A 20,548-nucleotide genomic window follows, 5' to 3' on the forward strand; every position below is an offset into this window, starting at 1 on the left:
GTGGAAGTGTGCCGCTAGGATTCGGGCAGCCCCAGGAATGATGCCAACCTTGCACTTATCGCCAAATTGACCCTCATTTCGGGGGCTGTACAGTACTTTACCTTTTAATAAATAAACACGAATGTTTTACTGGAAAATACACCATTCGTAAATTTCATACGAAACTACATCTGGGACCCGAGTGGCGTATTTTCCATATCCTTATCAGTGAAGATATTGATGACGTCATTTCCCGCTTTTTCACGGTTATTTGTGCAAACAGACGGTGAAAAATGGCGAGCGATGAATTGTCTATATAATAAAAAGGAAATTACACGCGGTGGCTTGAGGATATGAATTTTGTTTTCTCGTGGTAAAAACAGTATTTTACTCACTCGCTGCGCTCGTTCGTAAAATATTGTTTTTACCACTTAAAATTAAAATTCATGTCTTCGATCACGCCGCCGTTGGCATATGGTTTTTTGAACCGCTTTGGCCTGAAAATTGGCACAGATTTTAGAGGCCGCGTCTGAAACTGGTTACTGGAAAATGATAAATTTTTGTCTGCAATAAGATCAAGGTTTTGAAGAAACAGCCCCCAAAGGACACGTATGTGCTTGCGATCAGTTAAGCTCAAGTTCAAGTTTATTCAAAAATCCACCCAAGAAAAAAGACTGGCCCTCAGGTAGCGAGTGCTAAACTCGGCGGTCCAGACTTACAACTATTTAAGGATAGAATTAATATTATTTAATTTATTCCAATCAAAGACATTTTATAGAACGATAAAAATGGAATTTAGGAAAGGTCAGTTACCGTTTAAGCACATGACGAGCATACGGCCAAGTCAACGAAATTTGCCCACTAAATGGACCACAGCAAATGTTCCGACTAGGAAGCTAGGTTTGAACAAAGGTATTGGGAAAATACTTTGGTCTAAAATACGCTCAGCGTCGAATTTCCCAGGACAAGACCATGCCAACAGAAGTCCCAAGTTATCACAAGCTTTCAACCAAAAATCCATATTGGTGCTCCATCAGTTCGTGACAGAGAGGTGTTGATTGAGGCTATTGGAAAGAGAATTGAGGTTGACTAATCATGGCGTAATTGTGCAAGCAGCTGCGTGGATAAAGTCGTTCGTTTACATTCTTTATCTCCCAATAATGCCCCATTTCAAATTTTCTTGACGTCAAGTTTCCGGCTTTGCAAACTATAGTAAAATAAATTTAATGGTGTAAAGGTCCTGCTTAAAATCGATCAGCCACTCAACGGCCATTATTCGGCTACAGGTAAAAAGTTAAGACCACCCTAGTTTGCGTAGCTAGCGGAACTAACGCAACGACAACGGCGACAGCAACGAAAACGTCACTTGAAAATACTGAAAGTCATTTTATTTGTGCTACTTCGCGATTATTTCTAACCAGAACTAACTTAGAACTAACCAGAAACCAAATGGGTCGGGAGTGGCGTTCGAGTTAAGAAAGAGAAATAAACTTATTGTTTTATATCTCGTCTCCGTCGTTGTTCCCTACACACTTTTCTTTTTATTAAACCTATTGTTTTTGCGGCGTTGTCGTTGCTGTCGCTGTCGTCGTTGCGTAATTGAGTTCCCTATTGGGCAAAGGCGAAGGTTCCGCGTACAAGCAGCGAAGCCGGGAGGGGAATGGGGAGGAGGCGCATTTCGTGGCTTAAGCCGCTCGTCGTCGCGGCTTACCCCGCCCATGCCCCGCCCATCGCGCCAAAACGTGATATACGCGCGCAAACAGAGCTACAGGCTACGAAGGCGAAGACCACCCAGGGCACAACCCCCTGTACAGCATAATCTGAAATAAAATACCACAGGAAAATACTGCTCAATTGCTCTCAATTTAACGGTGTTAAATTCACACTTTAGGATTTTACCCATAAATACCGTGAACAATATCACAAGAATGTACCGGTCAACCCTTCGAGCTCCCATAGTGATCGGAATCTTATTTTTCCGTACAATTTCACTGTTAAGTCAAGCATACAGGTCAGGAGAATAAAGGAATTGATCATCAAGGATAAAATTTTCTTGGTGTTTAAACAATTTCTCACAACTGCTGCCGCAAGAAACATATGGACAAGAGTGGGGAGAATGTGTATTGTAACTTTCTTGGGCTTAAATTGACGCAATTATATTGGGGCTTAAAAGGGGTTCTTTAATCAAATCGTTTAAATTGTCACACCTCATCAGACAAAGACTTTAAAGTAAAAAGCAAATTTATCAACGCACTTTTCCCGGTAAAAAGTTTCGAAATTGCCTCAGTCTGTTCTCTTGGCACAGATACATTGGAAATTTATAAGCTTTATTGTGGTTTGGGATTGTGTGTTAAAGACGTACAATGGCCAAAGAAGATTTCAGGAGTAAACTGTGGTTTTTTTACAGACAACCTCACAGTAATGATCGATTTCCTTCAAAAGTCCGAAATGCTTTGTTTGGCTCCTGCACTGATTAAATCCACTTTTGTTTAAAACTGAAAACAGCCGTGTAAATTTACAGAGCGCGTGATTGGTTCGTGAGCGTACTGTGTCCTAACAGCACAATGCCCTTCGCACTTTCTTTGTTTGCAAACTGCCTGATATGGAAATATTCTTATAATCAGTCGCGAACAAAAATCGCTTAGTCGCTTTATCGACCTTTTCCAGGTTAAATTACTGCAACTCAAAGATCGGGTTAACGTAACAGGGGTCCCAAAACAGAGGTAAAACCATTTTTTTTCCATTTTTATCTTTTTTTCATGATTGCAGTTTGGTATCATTTTGTTATGTTAAACTGGCGTGCGTGGAAAATTATAAACCCGGTAGATCAGAAGACATACAGAAAAAAAAATACAATTTCTGTCCGAATCAGTCACATGATGAGCGAAATTTCGGCGTAAAATCAAAACCATAAAATAAGGTTCATTTTGAGAGCATTTCTTAGCCGGGAATAACATAGTTACACATTTGTACTAAAAATTTGTTTGAATTTTATCAAGTGTACAAAATGAGCGTGTTTGGTGCACAACATTGTGCAATATATTCAGGAGAATATTATTAAGCAACGCAAGAATATAATCCGTTTTCAGTAGCAAAGTTTTCCTATTTTTGTCTGATCGCGGATTTTTCTCCTGTAGTATTGAATCCTGTTACTTGTATTTTGGTTAAGTAGAAATGGGCATTAGAAAATTCATCCATGCTCTGTTTAGAATATATATTTTCCGTCTTGTAAATCAATGACATCGCTCGTTCCTCTGCGGTGTGCTTTTGAAGTTTTTAATCTGCAAAAGAACCATTTAGATTGGAGAAATTGCCCTCCAGATCGCTTGTTGATAACAAAATCCCCTTTATTCGCTGTTGCATTGAAAAGAATAGCATTTTTTGTTCTATGTAACAGCGTTTTCTATCCGAGAATTGCTTTAGATCATGATATGTAGGTTTCGTTTCAACATGTTTTATGCAGAATACCCGAGGCAGATGTTTCGTGTCCAACGGCAACTTGTCAGCGCGACGCGACAAAATTATCCTCGCTTCAAATGAGTGGATTAAAAGCAGAAGACAATACGAAATTAGTTAGCGCTGATTCTGGCAGTCCATTTGTGCTTTCATTGCTACATGTGAGATTGCCCGGGGAAAAAAAGAAAAGGAAAAAAACCCGCGCATTTTACCTGTAAAACTTGCGAATTTTCGTCTTTGAGAAAATGATTACCTGATTATTGTACTGTACAAATACTTTTTTTTTAATATTAATATAATCAGTTTTCTTCCGATGAAGGAAAGAGTAAATTTACTTATTCTTCAAGATTTCACAGGAGCCACGAAAACGATCGAGAAGTTTTATCTAGGTCGCTTTTTAGTTTGGTGAATGCAAGCATTACTTTCTTGTGGTGGTTTTTAATATTTAACATGCAGTTTAAAAGGGGGTTCAATCTTGTGCCGTCTGTGGATGAAAATCTTAGCTGCGGGAATCAAGACCTTGTACCGAGCAGTCTATTTCTTTGTTGCTGGTTATCATCCTACTGTTTAATTGGTCCTGCGGATGAAATCCTAACTCAGTCTAAGTTGAAATGAACGCTATTGACTATAATTTCTCTGTAGTGTATGCGTCGATCAATATCTTCCCGATCCTGGCGGATTACCATGCCGGAGAAGTGGGTAGTTTGAACCGGATATATTCTTAGTTTCGTCGGGCGCAATTCGCACGTGGGTTTTTATTTAGGTTTTTGGGAGCTGTTTGAAAAGTTTTTCAAGGCTAGGATTTTGCGTTTGCGAGCGAATGGCTCACTTGAAAGGGACTTCAAAAGACGATTGATGTTGGAAGGTGTCATTAAGAACGAATGAACAGCGATTGATTGAATGTGAAAATGTGTCCACACGGAGAGGCAATTGTACCCTTCTGAACAGCTTTTTGGCCCCGGGAAGCGGGAATTTGAGCAAGCCAATCTTCAAAAGTTCACCTGCCTGGGGGCTGCCCGGAGGATGTTGGAGGTTCGAATTGATCGACGCGTTATCTGGTTGTACACGTATGTTCTAACTTTTGAGTCGGTGGATGAAATTCCGGGGTTTGACAAATCAAATGAAATTTACTGGATAATACTCATTTGTCGTGCTGTTGTCATGTCACACAAGGTGACGGAAACTTTCAATTTCACTCTGGACGAAATCCTTAAATTCAGTAACTTTCTGTTCGTTGTGCTTTCTGTTTTTTTTTTGTTTTTTTTTTTACATTATTAATGAAAGTGGGAATTTCCCTTAAAACGTGCTTTAGCTTAGCTTGCCAACTAAATACGTTCAATCATCGATTATGACTCTTTTTTTCTTGTTATTTGTTGTGCGTTACGTTGAAATTGTTCATTGGAAAAGTAGTGGCTTTATGTAAACCTTGAAAGAAGACCTTTTGTTTTCGTCTGAGTGAAGGAAATTGGTTGCATTAATCATGCATAAACTGCTGTCAAGTACTCCATTAATCTTGGCAGTGACACGTGTTATTAATATGCATTCCGCCATCTGGATTTACATTTTAATATGACAGTTTACTTTCTTTTTCTTTTTTTGTAATTATTTGCTAAAGACAAATAACCTATTCCTTGGTCCTCAATATTTTTTAACAGTGACCGCGACGACAGTAGATTTCTGCGGTTGGAATTGATTAACAGACGTAATTACGTATGCAAGCTGCTTTGATGTACCATGAGTTTCAAAGGCTTTTTTTTTTCTTTTCACTGATACCCAACAGTCTGGCTATTCAGAAAACTGACCTCTCGATTCAGGGCAACTTAGATTACACCTGACTTGGAAATCATGAAGGTTTTTTTTTTTCATGTGAAACACATAATTTTGAAAGTTTTCCGTTTTGTGTGGGAATTATAAACGCCCTTGCCGTAGCCCTGTTCTATCACGCTCCTGATTGGTCAAATGAAAACAACCAATAGGAAGAGAGCCGAATCCCGCCAAAACCAACCGTGAGTTGCTCTCCAGCATTTTCCCGCGCTTGGCACTAGTCACGTGCACCGCACAATTTCCATTATAAGCCAAGGCTTAAATTTGTTCGATGAACTTTCCTAGGGACCGCATATGCATATATACTTTTGGGAGAACTTGTTTTCGGAAAGGGCTTAAATATTAATTGTCGGAAGGGTTGTTTGAGTTTGTGAGTAAATTTGCTTGAAACAAAGAGCTACTGAGCTTAAAACAGCTTTCTTCAACAGTCCACAGGATTATATTCGGTGGCGCTTATAATCGGCAAAATTTTTGCTTCAGAGAATTGATGGGTTTATATATTTTGAGGAAGGGAGTTTATATTCGAGGGCTGGTGCTTTTAGTTGGAATTATTCTGGATTTCACACCAACCACATCCCAGTGAATGGTTTAGTGATAACCTCTTGGAGTTACAAGACGAGCGATAAGTCTGGAAGGAAATAGGCCTTTATCGCTGTTAATCCTTTTATCCGTAACGGGATATAGATTTGGCAAAAATCATGCAATATAAGTAAACCGTTTGGAGCGCAAATAGTTTCCCATCCGCGTTACATGCATTAGGCTATTGTCTGTGTGCTATCTTGATGCCCTAAGTTTTACAATTCTGAACTCCGTGTAAATGTTGTTATTTCTTTTAAGAAAAAGCCTTAGTTTTTGCTTGCAGAAATTAAAAATCCGCGAATTTCAAGATGATGCAATTTTTTAAATTAATGTATGCATAATGCCTTTGTAATCAAGAACACCTTAAGGTTGCTAGGCCAAATTTAAATGCACCACCCTTCAGATGTACAGAATGTCACTCAAATCCAGGAAAAAAAAGAACGAAAAAAATCGCAGTAAATTTGCCCAATAGAGCAGTTCTCAACTAAGTGTCGTAAGACCGGAACCAAGATAATTACCCCGACCAATCATAACAGACATAAACAACACAATGAACCAATCAGAATTCAAAGCAAATGCATGGAATTCGCGCTAAGCGCGGGAAAACGGGTGCGAGCAAGTCACGATTGGTTTGGGTTTTGCTTCTCATTGGTTGAGAAGCCAAGTTTTTTTTTCAGCCAATCAAGGAACGTTGTGAAGCAAACGAAAAATTACTCCTGCTTCCAACGCTCAATTGTAAACCGCTTTGTCGCACAAACCAAAAGGAATAAACTTTGCTTTCAGAGGTGAATTCGATTCGTATTTGTGAATTGAATCGTGTTCGACGCGACTAAAACGGAACGTACGAATTAGACGTTAATTTTAAAAATTCTTATAGTAAGTATAAAAAACTTTATCTCAACTTTGAGACTGCGCGTAGTACTCGCGAGTCAAGCGTAAACGCGCGAGTGTATCCGCCTCGGCTTCAGTCTCATTCCCAGAGCTCGCGTGACCCTTACCCGGTTCTCAGGATAAGGGTAACTTGGTCTCTTGGAACAAGATTGCCTCGTCTTTCCGCGCTGTAGTTGTTTCCATTAGTACGTCTCTATTCCCCTCGCCCCGTCCCCACCCCCTGTGCGTACTTCTCATGACACCTGATCTTGAAGCCCACACCCTCATCCTTGTTCATTCCGTTAATGTCTGCTCTCACATACTCTATTGCATACTCTATTCGGTGAGCTTATCGTTTTGGCTATACAAGTAAGATCATTTTGATATCAGATGTGATTACGAATAGGGACAGTGATCTTTCAAGAGAATCACAAATGACACTGGTCATGTATTATATAACTTGCTCCCTCCAAAACGCACTAGGGTTCTTAGAGAAAGGGGACATGACTTTATTCTTCTCAAAGTTAAAACCGAACGATTTAAACGGGCCTTTGTAAATAGATGTCTTTTTAAATTTATTTCTTAATGTCTTTTAGTTTAATCTTTTTCAAGTTTGTAATGCATATGATTGGTTATTGATTGTAAAGACACACGTATGTTGTGACTGATTTCTTAAGGCTTCTACTTCTCTAAATGCCGGTTTAGATGGCACCGCTTTGCTGTATACGGCATGCTGACGGCCAGCCTATGATACAAATTGTTTCAGACTAAAATGAGTTGAAAACCATACGCCTTAGGGCGTGCTGATGCCTATATAGCTTATTTAGATGACAACCATAAGGCTAGGGCAGAGAGAAACGCCGTCATGTTTTGTTATGTGGCACTTTTGTGCGTCATGGTTAAAATCCGCTTAACTGCTAGGCCACTGGGCAGTACCATTTACATATTTTGCTTAAGTAGATCGTTTGGACCAAGAAATGCTGCCCGGTTGCTAGTTTTCCATGTGAGATCTTTCGCAGGTTATTTTTAGCGTCTCCTCCCAGCCTCACTTTCCACATTCTCGTTCGCTCCAGACTTTCCCTTCAAAGACGCCGCGTTGGTACGACGTGCAACGCCAAAAATACGGACTGTTTTGGAGATAAAAGAAAGTGGAAGAAAATCCGAGCCTTGCCTACCAAAAACAGGAGCACATGGCTCCCGCTATTAAAACAAGACCGCGTTCCGTCGGGGCATCTTTCAATATTCCGTACCGGGAGCCCTGTGGTTTTAGCTCTGGAGTTACCCCACGGGTTAAATTTTGCGCACTTTCTATGTTTGTCAAGAGAGGATTCTCTCTTGTTTGTGCTAGTCCGCGTAGCAGCCGTGATTGTTCCCCTCTCCTTCCTCGATTACGTCTGCTACGTAAGCTATGTTTGTGCAGACTATCAGGTTATCAACAGGAATTTCCTGTTCTCTGTTTGCAGAGTGAGTCAGTGCAGAGTCGTAACAAGGACACATCATGGTATTACGACTTCAGTGAACCGATTGAACAACAGGACAGGGCGAGGGTAAGTAATGCATCAAATCCAGCACTCAGTCGAGCTCTCTGCCAGCTTGTTTGAGATACCGTCGAACCTGTATATAACGGCCACCCTCGGGACTTGAGAAACTGGCCGCTTAATACAGGTGGCCGCTTAATACAGGATCACTAAAAATACTCACTGGGCGTGGTCTAATGTCAATTTTAATGGCGTATCATACAAAAACACTTCATGCAAGGAAACAATAGGACAATTAACACTCTTTCAAGTGACCCCATACTTTAAACAAAGTTCATTGCCAACTTGTAACTTAACGGTATAATATACGTAACATTGTGTAAACGTACTATACAATAAATTGTCCTCTACTCTTCTAAGGTATACAGTGCTCCATTTTTATGACTTACAGTTCACAACAAAATATCTCATTCCGTCATTTTATAGTTGTTACGCTCAACGTTCAATGTCACATGGCTGAAGAGCAAGTTAATTATAGAGGAATTTCTTGCTAAAGAGTGAAGCATATTCAAAACAAACTTTTTTAGCGTTCGTGATATGGTACTGTACTTCAGCACATTGCGAACGTCTGAAAAGCGTTAACTATATTAAACGGCCGAGTATCAGCTTACAGTAGCTTTGTACATGTTATTTCTTTATAGTGATGCTGGATCGCATTTTAGACACGATAAAATACCGCATAAAATAACATATGGTTCAGTTTCCGTTCAAGGGTGGCCGCTTAATACAGGTAAAAATAACAAAGAAAGACAAACATGGGACTGCAACAGGGTGGCCGCGGCCACTTAATAGAGGTGGCCGCCTAACACAGGTAACAAATACAGAGTTTGTATGAGCAAACAATCGGGACTTTGAAAACTGGCCGCTTAATAGAGGGTGGCCGCTTAATACAGGGCCGTTATATACAGGTTCGACTGTACTTGAGTACAACATGGGGCCGTTATGCCTCTCTCTACTTGCGTGTGCCCCTTCAAAGTACACTCGCCTACGTTTTCTCGCCTCTTGTTGCAGCTGTGAACTTTTAGGCACTCGTTGCATTTTTTCCCGCGCTTACTACATAGAGACAACGGGGTACTACGATCAGGTTCACGCATCCGTAACGCACCCAGGTCACCCAGCGGTGAATACCTGCTAAAATTTCATACTAAAAAGAACCGTTCCGGGTATATAGTTTCATGGTACAAAACTGCATTAATTTTCGCTTTTTTCAGACCAACACGCAACTGGAAATTTACCTGAAGGAGGCGAACATCAAGAAAGCAACTCTCGAGTTCGAGGAAGTCGCTCGCGACCCAATATTCAACAGAGGGCGAAAAGACTACTGTTGTCTGTGTTGGTGCTTTTGCTGTTCGTGTGATTGGTACTGGTATGTTGAAATCACCAAGTTGTATATTTATATCAATAGATGCAACATTTCCAAATTCCAATTTCACTTGGAACAGTGGACGAAGAGCCACTCTGTGGATCAGTGCCACTGAAATTCCCATTTATTTTTTAATTTATTTTACATTTTTTTGTTTACTGATTATTTTTTTGATCGCTGTCATCTAAAGAGTTCGTACGGCGAACGAATGAGGAATTCACATTTTCATCATGATAGTGGGCTGCAATATTGGCGCGAAATACAACGTTTGTTTGGGAAAATTTAAGTAAAGTAAGTAAAAGTCTTTATTTCCTCACAAGATAAAAAATGCATATCTCATGTCACAATTGGATATTTTTTTAAGGGTTGTACTGACTGTGCCAGAAAGCCATCAGTCTCATGCGTTTCCACAAATTTGGCCATAAACTTTTGCAATGCCCGTCAAAAAATTACCGAACAAGAAAAGCTCATTATGCTAAAATAATCACCTCTCATCCCTAGCGATGACAGACGGTTTTATTCGCAAGCTATTAAAACACTACATCTCATAAAACGGGAATGTTTTACCATTCCGTTCCTTGCCGTGGAAACATCATTTTGCACCAGGCTGTTGCACCCTCGCCGGTGAAAGAACCTTTCCTTATGGCACATCGTCAATAAAAAAGGAATTTCCGATGTGACCTTCCTTAATTGTCCGCCTTCAGACTCTCTTCAATCCCCCAAAACAGCGTGATTTATTTTCTGTCATCTTTATTATTTCATCTTGACCTTTATTTCATCAAAATTCATGGGAGTGTACAAAGGTGCGGTAGACGAATCGGAAATAGTTTGAGTACCAACTGTGTGGGTGCCCTGTGGCTCGATCCTGTTGGATACTCTAAAACACTCGTTCGATTCTTTTATTTGGAGTTTTCTTCTATTAAATTAAGACTAGCTCGTATTTAACAGAATTTTTTAAAATAATGTAACATGCAAGTCGCGTCTCTTCGATTCTGTTCCAAGACTAAGCCGATAATGACCTAAATTTCAGTTTTAAATAAACTTCTCAAGAGTGATCGATATCTAATTTCTTCCCACAGTATCAGTGCACAACTAGGCAGCTAAGTTGCGAGAAGATTAATTCTTTAGCTTGCTAAGGCAATATCACCGATGTAAAATGCAACCTCAAGTCCAGTTCTGAAAGGAGGCCTTGTTTGTACGTTGAACTATTTCACAGAAAACTCAATTGTTCGTGTCAGTTGATTATCCGTTCAGAGCCTTAAAATAAGCTTCACTGAGATATTTAGATTAGATTGTCAAGAAAAGCCGGCTGAAATTTTCTTAAGCGAAATCCCCCAGCGAACCTATGTGACAAGGTAAAAATCAGAATGCATATAGTTTTCGGAGAGATAAATTGAGATATTTTTTAATAAGTTGTGGTGCTGATTTTGATAGAAAATTAAAAGGGCCAGTAAAGATTATCCAAAAGCCAACAGAAGCTAGAAGCGGCCCTTTAAATTCCGCGCCCGTGTAAAGGGCTTGTTCTCTCTTTAGTTTTAGCCACTTAAAGCTGCCAGTTTACCGTAAAAGAAAAAAAAAACCGCCACCGTATTTAAAAGGACCCAGAATGATAAACGATAGGAGAATGAACAGAATACTTTCATTCTTACAATGCCTTGGAAAAAACATGCTGCGTCCGTTAGCTGAGCGGAGAGCTGGGGTCTATGTTCTTTAGCATGTTGAAGTTGCCGGTCAAGTTTGCTAATTTCTCTGATACCGCTCTCTCAATTTTCGGCTTTCATTTACCAAGCTATATTAGTCACATGCATTGTGTGAATGAATCATTACATTTAACCAACAAGATCATATCCTTGATTGTCCGTAGGAGTTCGCGGATCCTTGATTTCGCTATCAGTTAAGAATTCTCGGTTTTGAATATTTTCGCCCGATTAGAATTGGTGTAGATTAAAGGAATTATCCTGTTATCGCTATTTTAGAAGCGTCAATTTACGGGCTTATCTTGAAAAATTACCAGTACGCCCGAAGAATGCTTTAAGTAAGTCGGGCTTTGAATTTTTTTCCGGCAATCAGAAATGCATCGGAAAAAGCGAAATTGGGTTTGATCTCCCTGCCGGATTTGAGTCCTCATCATTTGTTTAGAATCAATACGCATCCCGCCTGTTCGTGACAGACGAGCATTAATATATGAAAAATAAAATTAATGTCATGCATGGACGTACTTTGCAATTCAATGGCAGTTTAATTATCTTCCTTTCACGGTTTTGATGATCGATGTACAGCTTTGACCTGGTTTATGAAGCGCAACTGACAAGAGCTTGCGTCACGCTTGAGATCAAATGAACGCATCAAAGAAGAAGAAAAAAATATAACAAGTACAGTACAAAGAAAACTAAATGCATGATGTGGGCTCAAAATATTTTGAAATCGCTTTTCTTGGAAGCAAGGATAATCTCCACGTCAAGAAAGAGAATTAAATCTGCATAAATCCTTTTTCAGTCTCTTAAGAAGATTAATTAAAGGGAATTCAAAACTCATGGCCCCAGAATCTCAGAATTTAATCCCATCCCCCAGCGTCAAAATACTTAACTTCACGGGGAAAATATCCCAATAAATATATTGCATGGGAACTTGAAACGATTCTGTCTACGAAACTACACGAAATCACAGCTGGAGTGCTTTCATATGACCTCATATCGATCTTCTTGTCGCCCAGCGCTCATTATCTGTGCGGCTGGGATTTCGTGCCGGAATTAACCTGTCAAGGATGTTTCGCCTAGAAATGTAAATTATTTTCCTGACCGCAAAGTTTCCGTATGTTGTAAGAGAGAGATAGATACTGGTTTGTTTTATTTGCTTTCGTCAATTGATTGCGATCAGCGTTGGTGAACCAATATTTCTTATGGATTTTGAATCTTTGTTCTGTTTCCTTAACAGCCCAGCGAGGCGATTCAGGGTTGGCAGTATGGATCCTTCGGCGAGCAACTATAGCCCCAAGTATGTTATGTTCATTGAAATTCTATTTATTGTATTTTCTTCTTGTTCGTGTAATCTGTAGCTTGGTTTTGAGCGTTCGTTACCTTGGTGCTTGATTTTGGCCCTAGCATTGCCAAAATGCAACGCTTCAGATCAAAGATCGAAGACTGCACATTTTAATGTCGATCGCCGGTAATAATTTCGCTCATTGTGTAACGAAACAAGGCAGTCAAAACAAATCTATTTATCGCCATCTGCCGAAACTTATTTTATCTTGTCAAGCCAATGGTTTCGTCGCTTGAAAATTTTTGTTGTTAGTGTTAGCGAAGAAAACGCACCGCTTCTGAAAGGTACATTGTAAGATGAAGAAAAGTGTGCTTTCGGCTATGTTGAGAAGGGTTTACTGACAAAACATAGTTCAGTTGTAAGCTATATAAACGGGCACTCATGAAATAGAATGCATCATTTATCCCTCAACTAAAACGTGTTGAAGAATTAAGCGTGGGATGGCCTGCCGGAAATTGTAAATATCGTCCGGATTTAGATAAGACTAGTAAAGATAGGAAAGGAATTCCCTTGCTGTTTTGGTTCAGTTTAATCGTTAGATTAATCTTTGTCTGTTATTGTAAATTTACCCTCAGTTCAAAATTTCCTCGCTGTGTTTATTTCTGGTGTCGACTAAAATCATGACGAACTACATTTGCTTCGCGACTCGTATCGAGCCCAAATATTTAATGTTTTCAGAACAATTTAGACTATAAATGGAAATGTATATTCAATCGTGAACCCCCTCTGTCAGTTTTTAATATCGGGCAGTTTACTCACTTCGATACATTTTGGACGTATGCAAATTGCTTCTTTATTGTATTCAGCAATTTAAACTACAATACATCGTCATAACAGATGGCCAATACCTTGCCTTGCTCACAATAACAAAATATTGCGAGCAGGCACTGTGGTGACGAGACAAAAAAGAGGGTAAAAAAAAAAAGTAATCCACTTATATGAATATATGGCGCTTTTCAATTTGAAAGTAATTCGAGCTCTCGCTCTACATTCAAAACCCAAATGTGTCGCTCGCGTTTTCCCGCGCTCGGCACTGGTCACGTGCATTTGCTTCCAGTTCTGATTGGTTCATTGTGGATCATTTTGTTATTTTGGTGATTCAATTCTTGCGACTTTCATGCATTCACTCTAGTACATCTCTAAGTTCCCAGATCTTACAGCCAAAACAAAAACAGGTTGAGAGGGAAGCTAGGATGAATTTTATGTAATAGGATGTGATTTGAGAAAGAAGTAAAAGAGTTTACACACCACCATTGGCGCTCATCTATCAATTATTATCATGTAATTTCTTATCACCAACTTAATTCAAGAAAACAAAAATTATCGCTCTTAAACCCTGATGTGGTCCTGCATTATAAACCTGTTTCGTTTTGTTTTTTTTATTCAGGCATTTTTGGATTGTTTAAAACTTGATGGAAAATAAAGATAAGATGCTGAAAACACTCAAAATCATAAACATTTAACCGGAATCTCTTCTCAGGGAAGCTAAGCTGGAAGCAGAATAAATCCGGCAGATTTGAAATTCACAGTTGATCTGAAAGGATCGAATTTCGATAAGTGACGTTTCTTCTAATCTTTTTTAAAGACCCCAAAACTTTGGAATTAAGTCAAAATTTTGCGCATTATATTCACCTTTCTGTTTTCCTCCAGTAAAACTGGAGGCATTGTTTATTGTCTTGTTACATTTTTAATGTGATAGACAAACAAACTGCCATAGCCGTAAATAATAACTGTAATTTTGTTACTTTTGTTTGTTTACAGACCGAGCAGGGAGGAAGTTCAAGAATGGGGAATAAGCTTTGAAAAGCTACTTACAAGCAAAAGTAAGTTGAGTAATCTGAAGTCGAATATCATGACAAATAAATCGAATTCCGGATCTAATTAAAATTTGGAAATGTGGGTTTTTGAGGAGAGGGGAAAACCGGAATATCCGGTTTTTCATAAGAATTGTAAAGCCGAAGCCAATTCCGGCATCGAACCCACCACTGCGCCATCCCTGCCCTTGCCCCCACAATGCATTGCAATTCAAGCTGGCCGCCAGAGTGAAAAGGTTGAATAGGTATAGAATGTTCGCAGCTATAATGTCTAAATTTAGACAAAAGGCATGTTTATGCTCGTGAAAAACGAGAACTTCACGAGTTCCACACGGTACACAACTAAGAAAATCTATCACTTACAAGTACAAGCATATGACAGAACTACAATTTAACGACTACGGGCTAATCGAAGAAGTGGAGTTTTCACCAAGTATGTCTATTTCGAGAACTATTGTTTACATGTAAGAGACTAAAATGGTCAATAAACCAGACGAGAACATCTTAAACGACCTACAACGAATAAAAATAGCTTAAAATAAACACTGGTCAACTTCATAGCGTAATATAAGATGAGACAAGTTGTTCGTCCATTTTCAGTCTTTGAGTTTGGGTATGCATGTGAAGTATCTTACATTTGAACTGCGCATAAAAGATTTGCACTGACGCGTTCATAGCCTCAAACGTCTCCACATTTTATACTTTGAGATTTAACATATAAAGTATTCATTTGAACTGCAGGTCGTGAACACTTTCGAAAAATCCTGCCCGCCAGTAAAAAAAATATGTGGCTGTTAGGGATTCTAAACCATGACCCCTGCGATACTGGTTCAATCAGTCTATCAACTGAGCTGTCATGCCAATTATGAGCTGGGGCACCCGAGTATCACAGAATTCATGGATTTGAATCCCGATTAAGGTTGAATTTTTCTGTTACACTTTCTTTGCGCAACTTCTCAAGTCACGTAATAAAAAACGCCAATGGTCTTCGAACTTCCATGATTCTGCTGAAACCTTCTGCACGAGCCGTTACTTTTTCGCTGACGGTGTCGCTTTCGCCTCAGTCCACACATAAGCGGTTTTCGTTTGAAAATGTTCACCTTTGGGATGGGTTTTTTGTCTGCTAGTATCGGCAACACTAAAATGATTAAAAACGGTCTCAGCGTTTCCAAAATATCTGTCCTTTACCCGTCCGAAAACAAAATGAACCGTTTTCACCTGTCCGCATAAGAGGTGACAAGTTTTTGAAACGATGTGTTTTCATAAGTCTCCAGTTTCGAAATCCTTTTCGATCGTTTTAATGTTGAACAGTCGGAAAAAGACTGGTAAAAAAGTACACGTTTTCAGATGAAAACTTCTTAGTGTAGACAGACCATGTCAAAAAAAAAATTAATAAAAAAAATGACCGATGCGCCTCCAAACAACAATATTTATTTATACATCAAGGTCGATCCACGAAAAACGATTAAAAATAATCCCCAAATAAAACGGAGTTAGCAAAGATTTTTGTTTTTCTTGATGACTAGCTGTTTTAAGACATTGCTAAATTTAACCCTCCTTCATAAAAGACATCAAATGTGACACCTTGTGATTGAGTTGACTCACTCTGGGCCTACCCATCAACCGTTAAACAGCCCAATCTTTAAAAACCGTCAACCCTCAATAAAGGACAATTTTTACTGTTACCCGTCAGAAAAAACAGTAATTATTAGCCGTCAAACGGTTTCAAGGTCTTTATAATAAGACTCTCAAAGAATCGTTTTAACTGGTAAACCAGTTTCCACGTTCCCAAAAATACTTACTTTTATGGTCTTTTCCACTTAATTTGTGTCTTAACTGACATCACAACTAACTTCCATCTGCAAGTTCCTCTGGTTTCAAAATATTAATGATTTACTGCGTTGATAACGTGTTTCTGACCAAAAAGCAACCTCCAGAACACAATTGTCAATATTAAAAAACAGAAAAGTTAACTTTAACTCATTGATGAAATTTCTCCTTCATAACCGTCAACTGTGAAAAGCCTTAAAATTTAACAGTCAACCGTCAAAGCTATTCCTCCCCCGTCCCCCAACCCCATTGAGACCCTCTTGCTTCCATCAAGTTATATGCAATTTGTTCCTTGTGGATGATTTTCAATACAAGCGTTGTTTACTATACAGCTATTTCTATTAGCGTTGTCTGAAAGCCAAAGCGACACGACCGCGCTAGGTGATATATTTATGGATAATTAATAAATAACTTTCCAACCTCAGCTGTGGCTCTCACCCTTTCAGAAAATAAATCACACAGGTAAATTAAAACGTTTATGGTGTGTTTACCCATCCTATTCGCTTTTATCGCGTCACAAATTTTAGCGCGAAGGCGAGGCTTGGATTGTAAACAGAGATCTACAGCACCCGTAAGATTGCGAAATCCTCCGATGTTATTTGAAATAACCGCTTGACTAATGCGCGGCGCAAAAGGTTCAGATTATCGTAAAACACGCATGCGAAATATACATGTGCGCTTGTTTTACGCGACAGCAATGCATACTGTGAAACCAGCCCGAGCCGCCATTTTAATTCACGCGCACGTTCTCCGTAATCTGAGTCTAAGCCTGATTGTTCGAAAATCGGTTGAAGAAGTTAACCAAGGCTCTTTTTTTATTTCCTTTCTTGTTTTCAGCTGGTGTAAAAATTTTCCACGACTTTCTTAAGTCTCAGTATTCTGAAGAAAACCTGTTGTTTTGGTTGGCCGTGGAGAAACTCAAAAAAGAAACAGATCAAGGCACGGTCAAAGAACTTGCGCAGTCGATATACCGCGATTACCTGTCATCGGAATCTCCAAAAGAGGTGAGCAAGAATATTTTATGAAGAGGTTCTCCATTGAATAAAATCTCGGATTTTCTAGTTCCCCTCTCATATGATGAAATTCGATATAATTTGAAATAATTTGAATGGACCTTATTGAAAAGTACATTCCTGTGGTGCTTTTAGCTTTGTCGGTTGTACGAAGTGTTATCGACTTTGGAGGGGGCGGATGAAAATTTTAGGGCATGATCACATCTACTAAGCAAAACTTCCCTGTGGTACTGTATGTTTATTAGCTAGTGGAAGGTGGCTCCAACTTTTGAAAATGGGGATGAAATCCTGGAGAGTGTCTCCAATACATTTTTTCAGGCACTGTTTATTCTTTTGCACAGCAATAGTCTAACTGGGCATTTTGAGGTAATTAGTAGTACTCGTGGCGCATGTGGCACGTTTAAGGGCGGTGCTCTTTCATGAGGCCCCTTTTTGTGAGGCGCGTTTTTCTCATGTGTGACAATAGGACTCATTCGGGCACTCTTGGTTAAGACTAAGTTTGGTGCTGTGGTTGGACTGTGTGGCCATTCAGTGAAAGCTTTTTGGTAGTATTGGTGGACCCAGGAATACTACCGTATGTTAGTTTTAATTTGTGCACAAAGTTGACAATTGTTTTTTTTCTTGGCATTTCTCGCAGGTCAGCATAGACCACAGAACGCGTCAGATGATCGAGGACGTCATGGACCAACCGGACCAGACGGTCTACGACCACGCACAGCGGCACGTTTATTACGTCATGTACCAGGACTGTTACCCAAGATTCATAGTATCGAACGTTTTCAAGGCGCTGTTAACGACTGGCAACTGATCACGTGTTTCGTGACAATAATTTAACAACTTAGGCCTTCTGAAATTCGGTGTATGAAATAATTACCTTTGAGAGTGATCTTGCAAAAAAAGGGTGGGGGGGGGGGAGGGTGGGGGCAAGGTCTTGTTTTAAATGCCTAACCCCGAGCCCTTATGATTGCGTTACAACTCAGGGCGTAGGTTTCTGGAGAATTCTCCATTGTTTCTCTTTTTTCTAATGCCCAGAGGGTGACTGGGATAAATAAGTTGATTTAGCAATGAAGTTGAACTTGCAAGGTCCTCGATTTGGTCGCAACGCAAGATTTTAAAGCCCTGACAAAGGTAGCTTCCAACGCAAACGTTCTCTCGGTTTGTCACTCAATTCATCCTATCCGCGAGCGCGTGACGAGCGCTAAGAAAGTCTGCGAAGGATGCTACGGCCCCCGGGGGCTACTTCCTAGTAAAAGATCCCCCAGGGGGAGACTGCTATGGCCAAGTGGAGTCGCAAGTTGCTTCTAATTCTGACTTGAGCATATTTTCTTGCGTTTGCTTTGACAAGCATAAGGTAGTTGGCTACTCTACGCGCGCATGTTAGTTTCGCCATTGTTTCGATGATATGGAGCGTTCACAAAGTTGCACCAAAATGGCCTTTTTGCAACTTGCGCCAGGAACTCCTGCTTGCATCTAACTTGTCTCCACTTTCAAGCTTACGAACGCTAGCGCGTAAACCAGCCTTGTTCCCAAGGGTTTTTTCTTATCTCCCTTCCCCGGAGTGGGAACGAGGTTGTGCGCGTACAGGAAGTTACAGTTAACCACTGAATACACTCTTGGGCACGTCACGCATTCTTCTAGATTGCGTGACGGACGCTCATAACGTTCAGCGTTACGTCCTCAAGTATCAAACTGCAAGACAGTCGATCCGTACTGTTAAGGCCCGTTTAAATGGTTTCAACGCCATTCAACATTTTCAAGGACAAAGAAAATGTTGAATCGATGTTGAATCAAAGTTAAACCAGTTTAAACTTGATTCAACATTCTTTCGACAAGCTTTCGACATTTTTTTACACTTTCAGCAATGTTGAACGACATGTTCAAACGCCCCCGACATTTGGTTCAACAACTGTGTTGAACGCATGTTGAAGCAAATGTTGAAACCATTTAAGGCCTTTAGCGTGAGCTGTCTCGGTTAATAAACGCGCAGTTTTGGACCGAGTGTGGAAACGCGCAAGACTCTCATGCGAATTTCAACCCTCCGGGGCTGCGTGTGCCTCCCGCGCGAGTTTTTAATAGAAAAAGGGACTCAATACCAGCCTACATAAATTCTGCGACCCGTTGTCTTTGCTTAATCTTCCTATTGTGGTGGCAGAGTATTGAGTTTACGGGAAACACGACTAAATGACAGAAATAACCATCCGATCATAATTTTCCCGCCATTTTCAGTGTTTTGCTCCTTAAAGCAGGTAGTACCCGCATTTGAGAGAGCTAACGGATAGCTTGCGAAGAAAATCTTGCGTATTTCAGAGCAAGCGACAAATGACAGGCTGAGGTTTGTCAAGACCACAGTGATTAAAATCTTTCTAATGACCTATTTGCACGTAAGATCCGCGTTATTGTACACTAGTAAATAATATATGACTTCTTTTGAATCAAAGGAAATGCAATATTGTGTAGTAAAAGTATTTTGATTTTGAAGTGCCTTTCGTCACTTCCTGCCTTTTCAATATTTTTTCCCCTTTAACATGAAAACTGCTTCTTGATTCCTCAAATTTCTTCAATGTCAACTTAACTGGAACTAGTTGGTTTATCAAACTGTTCACGCTACTGAGCTGATTACTTTTCAAGCTCATTGCCCGTTTGGCGGTCGACTGTAATTTAATAATACCTTCATTAATAATAATAATAATTACTTCTATTGCGCAACAAGCATGGAAAATTGATATTGTAAAGAAAAATTAGAAGAATCTGACTTCTAAGCAGCCGAGCAATCTCGTACGGTTGGTTACTTTCTACCTTTTTTATTGCCGTGCTGGGAGGCTATCTGCATGCAATCTCATCATCGATCATCGGTGTTTCAGTCTCTGACAGTTCGTGTACATATGTAATATATAACAAAGTAATGGTAATAAAATGAAATTAAAACAGATAATTTTTATTTTTTCCTTCCACTTTTTCTTCCGTTAATTTTCTTTTTCTTTGCTGATTGCTGCGTTTCTAGTTGAATGTGACGTCACTTCCAATCGGCCTCAAGCCCTCAATGCATGGCTTGTCTCTGGTACGAGAATGAATAGGCGAGCGAAAGCCAGAAAAGAGGAGAGCCACTGCACTAAGGAAAGTCAATGGACAACTATAGCAATCAGTTATGCAATGCTATATGTTATGCAATCCAAACGTTAAGAACTAAGACAAAATTAGAAGGATTTGTGTGGAGTCAACGGCGCATGACAGAGCTAGTATCTT

General features: G+C 39.8%; 1 protein-coding gene across 3 annotated transcripts in view; it reads left to right on the top strand.

The window, feature by feature from the left end:
• Positions 1 to 20,243, top strand: part of LOC146476365 (regulator of G-protein signaling rgs-2-like) — a 31,888-nt gene extending 11,645 nt beyond the window's left edge. For all 3 annotated transcript variants that reach the window (XM_085114538.1, XM_085114540.1, XM_085114539.1), the window contains 6 exons: positions 8,172 to 8,255; positions 9,458 to 9,612; positions 12,544 to 12,603; positions 14,410 to 14,471; positions 17,130 to 17,296; positions 17,943 to 20,243. In XM_085114538.1, coding sequence (XP_084970664.1) covers positions 8,172 to 8,255; positions 9,458 to 9,612; positions 12,544 to 12,603; positions 14,410 to 14,471; positions 17,130 to 17,296; positions 17,943 to 18,113 — 699 coding nt within the window. In that variant the 3' untranslated portion in view covers positions 18,114 to 20,243. The remainder of the gene's footprint in view (positions 1 to 8,171; positions 8,256 to 9,457; positions 9,613 to 12,543; positions 12,604 to 14,409; positions 14,472 to 17,129; positions 17,297 to 17,942) is intronic.
• The last annotated feature ends 305 nt before the right edge of the window (positions 20,244 to 20,548 follow it).

Source organism: Pavona decussata, unplaced genomic scaffold (assembly GCF_977016875.1).
Source record: "Pavona decussata unplaced genomic scaffold, jaPavDecu1.1 SCAFFOLD_77, whole genome shotgun sequence".
Lineage (NCBI taxonomy): Eukaryota > Metazoa > Cnidaria > Anthozoa > Scleractinia > Agariciidae > Pavona > Pavona decussata.